This window comes from Branchiostoma floridae, chromosome 9, assembly GCF_000003815.2.
Source record: "Branchiostoma floridae strain S238N-H82 chromosome 9, Bfl_VNyyK, whole genome shotgun sequence".
NCBI classification, from domain to species: Eukaryota; Metazoa; Chordata; class Leptocardii; order Amphioxiformes; family Branchiostomatidae; genus Branchiostoma; species Branchiostoma floridae.
In genome coordinates, this window is record NC_049987.1 from 4,117,963 (window position 1) to 4,127,122 (window position 9,160).

Genomic DNA, 9,160 nt, shown 5'->3' on the forward strand with positions numbered 1-9,160 from the left:
CAGTCCTGAATCGGGGTGATATGCTGATGTAACCAGCTCTCGTGCCTGTGATGTGTTACGCCTATCTAATTAGGGCTGTTATTCCGGTTATATGGGTACAGATACAGATACAGGAACCCCTTTTCTCAACTGGTAAAACGTCCAAATTTGCCGGCCATAAGTATGAAGTTCGCTATCTAATATTGATGAATTTAGTTGACTGTCAACCACTGACAGCTAAAACAACTTATCTAAACCTAACGAACGAACACACGAGAAAGAGTGTAGCAAGTTATGGAAGCACCTCATGCCAAATATGACAGCTTCGCATTCGAACAAATAGACAGACTTCAGATGATCTCAGATTTATACTAGAGTTCGGCGACCTCATACCTCTATGAAATATTTAGAGCTTTTGTAAATTTTATGCAAATGACTTACACATGTACATGATTTCTGCCTGGTGATGTTCATCATTGACTAACATACCCATGTCACAAGTATAAGATTCCCATCATTAATTATTTTTTTGAATATATTATGCAAATCAGTTCTACATTTGCATATTTGGTATCTTAATCATAATTTACATGTGTTATCCTCTTTAGAATGTCTGGACAAAAATGCCGCTGCAGTTTCAAAATTAAATGTTAGGAGGCTGAAACTTGCCCCACTTTGTCATGACGCTAAAAGCTGTCTACTTCCGAAATGTCAAGACCATATCATGTCCGGGACAAGAGAAACATTGTAAAAACTGCTATGATAGAATATCCTCATTAATTATGCAAATTTACTCTAATTTTGCATAATTTGTGTTTTATATTGTACAACATTGTCTAAGGTAACTACAAACCAAAAATCATGAAAATACGTTGTTTCCTTCTTGAGTTATCCTCTTCAAAAAAGCCCCTGCTATCCCAAACCTAGTTGCTAGGGGGCCCAAACTTATGTCACTTCTTTCTTAGCACAAGGGCTATCTAACACCCCAAATTCGTGACCATAGCTTGTTCAGAACACGAGATAGCAAAACCGGAAGTTGCACTGCAGTACCAAGGGAAGTCGATATGGGGCCCAAAATCTAATCATTTTCAGCTTTTGTCACACCCTACCAACACACCAAGTATGAAACCAATCCACCCAGCTGTTCTTGAGTTATCTTGGTGACAGACACACAGGCAAACGCAGGGTAAAATATAACCTCCATGACATTTCATGGAAGCTCATGGAAGTTATGGGAGAATATCACAGGGCTATGTTTGCATTCGAACAAACATTACATAATTCACCGTGATTTCATAGTATTACATACTTTTCATACACCGGCAGTAGTTATCGAAGGAAATAACAAGCTCGATGCTATCTCTTTTAAGAGGTAGAATTTCCATCAATGACAATGTTTAAAAACATTGTCATTGATGGAAATTCGAAATGTCTATGATATCCATGAGTATATCTTGGCCTATATAGTTCATTGCCTTAGGTAATGCCTTACCTTAAAGCAGAATGATTTTTGGAAATTCTCGCACTTAAAGAAGAGTCTTCTGACAGCTAAGACAACTTTTTAAACCTAATTATGATGGACATACAAGTGAGGAAAAGCGCAGCAAGCTTAAAGTTACCGAAGCGAAACATTGCAAATATCATAGCCTCGCATTCGAACATACAGAATTTATATTCATATACCGGTAGTAGCTATCGAAGGAAATAACAAGTTTGATGCTTTAACGTTATATAGCTCTTTTATGTTCTGAAGAATGGGAATTCGAAATATCCATGACTAAAGAGATATATCTTTGTTCGATATCCATGAATATATTTGCCTATATAGTTCAATCATTACCTTACCTTAAAGGAGCCTGGTTTTTGGAAATTCTCGCACTTAAAGACGACTCTTCTTCCTGACAGTAAATCCAGAGTGTTACAAGTTTGTACCGGAGTCCGAAGGACATGATCAGACAATTACGTACTGGCAGCTTTTTTGACAGTTTCGAGTGTCACTTCGTTGCTGGTGTCCATTTTGGTCACAGGGGGCGTAGCACACTACTGGCGAGGCCTTGAAATGTGGTTCAACCGCCTTGTTCATTATCAACGCCTTCTAGCCCGAGGCCTTCTAAAGATATATCTTTTAAAACACCTGGATACTCAAAGCGGGCTTGAAAACGCTGATATATCACCGATCTTATGCTTTTGGGAAAGGCACTTTACATGACTTTCGTCACTTCACTCAGGTTAAAATGAGCACCTAACTTCGGTTAGGGTCGTATCCCGGATAGGACGTTTGATGAGAGCCATAACTTGAGCACGTTAAAGATCCCACCGCACATGTCGAAAAGAGTAGGGGTTCTTTCCGGTGTGAGTGGTTCAAACCCTACAATCCCACGGCCGCACCTGGGACAATTACTGTTGTATTGAGGTCACCGAATGAGTGGCGCCGAATGGCAGCTCGCTCCAGCCCCTGGCTGCCAAGAGAGAGTAGTCGGCCCACCCAATAACAATAAGTGTATACTCGGGGATGACTGACACTTTACATTCATCGCTCTTTTACGTGGAGGTCTTATATAAGTACCTATAGCTAGTTTCGAAGTTACTCAAGTCGATTTAAGGAGAAACTGAGAGTTAAAACACAGGGATCTAAATGCAGTGAACTACCGAAGTTTTCGGGGATGCAATCTAAAATTCTTAGACCGTAAACTTGACTTAAGCCAAAAGTGAGTAGCTTTACGGTCCTGAATCGACTTTGCTGGCTCTAAATCAGCTCGGAAAACGCATGCGCAAACCCAGCCATTGTTTACTTTCACACCACTTCAGGCGAAATTGTCTGAACCCTATTCAGCGTCAGCATCAGTCCCCATATCTAGGTTACCGGGTAGCCGTAGGGGCAGTCTCTCTGTCGATCCACAATGGTTCTCCACTTTTGACGGTCGTCGGCCAGTCTGGTATGATGGGCCGCCGTCCTTGGCATCGCTGGTCCACGTTCGGCGGGGGCGACTCCACGGCCGCATTCTTTCTTTCTTTCCTTGTAGGATTGTGTGCCATCGGTTTAGCATATGGCATATACGACCTACAATTTGTCATTCGCCAATTAATGACCCCAAATTAAGCCTCGTTAGTTGTTTTGACCCCTCTTGACCTGCTGAATAGGATTGCTAATGTCACCAAAATGAACAGTATATGTCACTCATCAAAAACACTTAAAACCTTCCAAACTATGCATGTTGTACACAACAACTGATGAACTGGTGGAGGTACCAACGACTAAGTACTAGTATCTAATACCAGGTCAGAAAACAACAAGAAATTGTCCTGCCGGCTGCGCAAGTAAAGTGTCATAGTTGTCAAACCAAGAATTGGGGTGTTCAAATATTCTTTTTTTTTCCTATTAAACTATCGTAGAGCACGGTGCGTCGAGTGGAAGTTGACGCTGAGTACTCAGTGTAGGAGCATTTCCTAATTAAAAAGTTTTCAATAGCGTCTACATATGTTGAAATGTTAGGTGTGAAGGTCGTTCAGGGTGATTATGCATGTAGATGTAACCTAGCCTGATCTAGAGTAAAATCGCGCCGAGGATCACGTGATGGCTGGGCTGTTACCATAGTATTTCCTATCCTGGCTTCCTATTGGTGACTCCAGTAACTGGAATGGTCCGCGCGGCTTATAGAGCCATTCTGCCACAAGCTCTCGGAGAGGCCGGGGTCAACAACCCCAACCATCGAGAGATTGTCTAAACAGGCTAGGTGTTACCAGCTCCTGTCGCACCGCTTGTATGTGATGTGTCACGCCTATCTATTTAGAGCTGTTATACCGGTTATATGGGTACAGATACAGATACAGAAAACACTCGTTCTCAACACTAGTAAAACGTCCAAATCTGCCGGCCACGAGCATGAAGTTCGCTATCAAATATTGATAAATGCAGTTGAAAGTCAACCACTGACAGCCAAAACTACTTTTTAAAACCTAAAACATGACGGACATGTAAGGAAAAGTTCAGCAAGTTACGTAAGCGCCACATCATGGCCAAATATCACAGCTTCGTATTCGATCAGATATAATTCATATTTATATACCAGACATCGTAGTTATAGACGGAAATAACAAGTTTGGTGATAGCTCTTAAACATTTATGTTCTGGAGAATAGAAAATCTGATAATTGATGCGCCTAAGGCCGTCTATACCGGCTATATAATACATGTAGATACATTGAAAAAAAATACAGAAAATCCCTCTCTCGATAGCGTGATTAAAAGCCCAAATCAAATCTGCCGATCCCAAGTACAGTAAAACCTGTCCGAGCAACCACCTGGCGCAGGCAACCACCTGCCGTCAGAGGACACATTGAAACAGTCCCGTCCATTTTTACATAGTTAAGACCCCCTCCCAAGCAACCACCTGTTTTCCCCATCCGGCAACCACTTTTTTACAGTCCCAAAGGGGCATTCAACCTGCCCCAACCAACCAAAATTGATTGACAGCAGCTAGCAGCCATTTTATATGAAGAATTATTTACTAGGCACAGTTACCCTGGACTTCTTTTCTTTATGTAAGGGAATATCAGTCAAGCATATTGCCAATGTGCACCGTGCAAAATGATTATCAGTGAGAATTTTGACATACTGGTAGAGAAATTGAAAGCACATGTTTGGGCTGTTCAAGGAAACAGACAACTACAAAACAAACCATGTTTGATTGTTAGACAAACTCAGCTCTGATTGTTAAACAATGGTTTCTTGAAATTTGTTTGCATAACAGCATGGGGATTGAAAACTGTGCATCTCTTGTAGATATGTTTCCTGAGAACTAACTGAAAGGTGTATATCATGCGAACCGTATCATTTATTATTTTTGTTCACCAACCAACCAACTTGTCGGGAGCAACCACCTGTCCTCAGCAACTATTTTTGCTCGGTCCCTTGAGTGGTTGCTCAGGACAAGTTTGACTGTATTGATAAATTTAGTTGACTCTCAAACACTGACAGCTAAAACAACTTTTTTTAAAAACCTTACGAATGGGCACGCGAGAAAGAGTGTAACTAGTTACGAAAGCACCAAATGTCACGGCTTCGCATTCGAACAGACAGAATTCATTTTTATATACCGGTGATGATATAATAATCATCTGGTGTATTTTGCCAGCCAGTAGGTACCCAAAGTATGAGTAATGAGGCTGTTTAACGTGGTCCAGGCACCTCCTCGAGCACGGGACCCCCGTTTTACGTCCCTCCCGGAAGACGACTTCGTGGAAAGCTTCGTGAGGCGACAGTATCCGGACGTCCTTGGTTGGGGGTCTCCCATCCAAGTACTGTCCGGACCGTCGCGTTGCTTTTTGTTTGTTTGAACCTTTATTACCTTCGCCAAGAAGGTTATATTTTGGTTAGAAAATTTTCGGGTGTCCCAATATGTAGGTCGATCTCATATAACTCGAGCAGCTGTGGATGGAATGTCACGATATTTGGTATTTGAGTTGCGTTTGCGTATACCAAGGTTTTGCACGAAAATGGTACTTCTGGCACTTTCTGTCGTGAGTGCAGCGGGGTGAGTGTGTGTGTGTGTGTATCTGTGTACAAGATAACTTTTGACGCTGTTAATCGTTTTGCATTATATTTGGTAGTTATTTAGGGGTTTGGAAAACGAAGGTCAAGTTCGATATTGGGCGTCCTGGCAACAAGTTTTGGTACTGCAGCGGAGGTTCAAAGTTGGACGTTAAGTTTTCTGCTGGTGCCAGGTTGATGATTTTTTAGTGGTGGATAGGCCTTGGTGCAGGGAGCAAGTGGTGTAGGTTTGGGCCCCCTGGTGACTTGTTTTGAACTGCAGTGAACCTTTTTGTTCCAAACTTTTAAGAGGGATAACTCCAGTAGGGATTAATGAATATTCATTGTTTTCGGCAGGCAGGTACTGTAGGTCATGATTAACATAATGTCAAATTTATCTATGCAAGGTAAGGCGTCAATACATAGCTATTGGGTAGAATGTGTAATCTTATGTTCAAGCTATTAACTGACCTCTGTTCAGGGACAGTATCTGCCTCTGTTTTGGTTGCAAGTTGGAAAGTAGGTCAGACAAACAAACAAGCCTGTGTGGTTTATTTTTCAAATATCTGAATGAGGGGTTGTGTTTTTCCAACAAAGCATGATATGAGGAAAGATGTGCACAGGAAATTATAGAAAGAACAAAAGAATAGAGTTCCACGAACACATATCTTTGCCAAATAAACAAGGGTTATTTTGAAGAGTGCCCGTTCTGACATTATAAATCCTTAAAGTAATGTCTTGCCCTATTGTACAGTAGATCTTACTGGATCATAGAGTTCTCTAATCTATCATGCACATGAGTGAGTGAGTGACTGTCTGTAAACAACATAACTCGAGAAGCCTTGGATGGATCCTGGTGATATTCGGTAGGAGGGTATGTTTGGTAGGTAGGGGTCAAGAAAATGAAGGTCAAGTTCAATAATGCCTCAAGCAGCTTTCTAAGGTACTGCCGTGGAACTTCCAGTTTTTACTATAATTCCAGAGTGGTAATTAATGGGAATTCCATGCATGTAGCATTATGATGCTTAGTGAAGGTGAACATTATCGGACGTAAATCGTGCAGATTAATTTCACATTAACATAATTTAGGAGAAAACAAATATGGCCCTCGTTACAAAGATAGGACTTTCATATTTTGGATTTATGCATTTTTTGCATATCGAATTAAGGAACTTTGTAATCCAGTTATATCTACAATAAGACATTACCACCATAATGCCAAGGATTTATAAGGTCTGAAAAACAGTCAGGCTTTCATCATAATAACCCTTGTTTGTTTGGCGAAGGTATGTGTTCATGGAACTCTAGTTTATTCATGAGAAGCTCAAATCGGCCAGCAGGCCGCTTAACTTCCGAGATCGAGGGATCGGGTGTACCAACGCGACACGCGGCCGTAGCAATATCTCATAAACAATTACATGACATGTATATACGAATGTATATGTTCTGAAGAATAGAAATTCGAGATATCTATGACTGAAAAGATATAACCATGAATATCTTTAGCCTGTGATTTAGCGCTTCTTAGGCCAGTCCTACATTGTCGTGCCCTCCGCGGGAGGAGGCTACAAGCTCCGGATAGCGGAGTTTGTGTTACACAGACTAGAATATATCTTCACCTTTATAGTTCCTTACTTTAGGCAATACCAAGGAGCTTTTAGTAATACCTTACCTTAAAAGAACCCGATTTTTGGAAATTCTCGCACTTAAAGAAGAGTCTTCTTCCCGACAGCAAGTCCAGAGTGTCACAAGTTTGTACCGGAGTCCGAATGACATGATCAGACAACGTACTGGCAGCTTTTTTGACAGTTTCGAGTGTCACTTCGTTGTTGTTGCCTTCCATGTTTGTCACAGGAGACCGTAGAAGACAAGTAGTACTGACCACCTATAGCTGGGACGGAGAACTGACCACGTATTTAATTATAGCACACGCATACGTACGTCCTTTAAGAATGTGGTTCGACCGCACACACACTCACACACACACACACACACTGACCATCTTGCCTTAGGCGGAACAAGGAGGTTACATGAGGATAATGACATATTTAACCTTTAAGTGCTGGATTAAAGATGCATTTTGCAAGAATTTTGATTTGTAACCAGTAATAAAGCGGAGTTATTATTCATTTGGAAACTGCAAAAGCTTTGCATTTGGAAAGGATGAAGTCTTAAAGAAACTGTCACAGTGTAGAAATGTCGACATACATTACCCTCACTGGGCATTTAGGCTGAAAAAAACCGCACAAGCCAGTTGTCAGCCATGTGTGGCAATGTTTTGGTTCGGAGGACGAGTTTTGTATGATGCACAATAGTCTAGCATCCCTTCCTAAACATTGATTAATGTATCTTGATATGGTATGATGATACTCGACATTGGTAGGGATGTCTACTTTTTTTCGTCCTATTAATGTTACCTAATGCATCGTGAACTTTTGACCCCGTTGTCTTCGAATACACAGAGGTACTGTAAAATTGAAAAGCACAAGTATACATTCAAATTAAGGTACATACGGGTGCATTACCGATGGCGCATTAATTTTTAGTAGATCCCTTGAAATCCCAATATATTCCAATCTTTTTTTATGTAGAGGTTTTCTGTTAGGTCAAATTGATTTGACTGGATGTCGACGAATGGCATGGGTCGTCCACAATTTACTCTTCTAGCGCCGCCCAGAGAGGTCAATTATTTGTCTAACTAGGCCTCTTAGGTGACAAAGTATCATAGACTTAGGATCATCCGAAGCCGTGAATTAGCCGCATATCTTCAAATTAATCACTCGAACGTCAGGGAACTAAAAGCAGTTTTTCCATCAACACTATGTGTCAATTAGGAAATGCGTAGCGTGTATTATGAGATAGGCATAGTAACCTGCAAATTGCCTTAACCTACCAAACCACATCACCGACTCCACCACTTTCCCACAGTTCAAAGCTCGTTGCAGAAGCCACCTCCTGTCCGTCAGGATTTTAATATTAAACTCGTAGTATGATAGTATACTGGCCTTCCACCCACTCCAATCTTTTAAGTAATTGCTATATGTTATAGATCAATTTCTTCCATATCTGTACTTGTGTGACACCTTATAGTTATTGATTATTTTATTGTATTACATTGTATTGTTTCTTGTTATGAATTCTTTGTATGTTTGCAGCATCCTTGTAGGTTCTGCCGCTACCGCTGGCCTAATCTGTACATGCTCAACAGATTGTTGATTTTTTTTCTTTCTTTATCGTGAGGAAACAACGGCGGCCTGACTGTACTATGCCATTTGGGTCTTCGCAATTGGTCAAATAGGCTGAATAATTTGTCAATGGAGTTGCCATTGCCAACCCAAGTAAGACCATGTGTAGATCTATGGCTTCCTCCTCAGACGAGTCTTTCAGGTTCTTTGCCCAATTTCTGCCATTTTTCCAGCAACCCAGAGACCGAACTGGGGCACATCTCTAGACCACAACAGAGGTAGATCAATGCTTGTATAGAGATTCTGACTGGATGTGATAAGATAAACGTACCAACGTCCGTACGAAACTTAACGGTTGTTTATTATATCTCCGTTAATACTCTATTTGATCATTCAATTTACCGCTAAACTTCAGCCAGAATTTTTTATATTTTAGAGCAAATACACCTCCGTTTGCCAAGCCATCT

At 41.0% G+C, this 9,160-nt stretch overlaps 1 protein-coding gene across 1 annotated transcript in view; it reads right to left on the reverse strand.

The window, feature by feature from the left end:
- The window catches only part of LOC118423389 (serine racemase-like), a 15,650-nt gene extending 8,204 nt beyond the window's left edge, over nt 1–7,446 (reverse strand). The window contains exon 1 of the mRNA XM_035831517.1: nt 7,181–7,446. Within this exon, the coding sequence (XP_035687410.1) occupies nt 7,181–7,351 (171 nt within the window). The 5' untranslated portion in view covers nt 7,352–7,446. The remainder of the gene's footprint in view (nt 1–7,180) is intronic.
- Between the last annotated feature and the right edge of the window lie 1,714 nt (nt 7,447–9,160).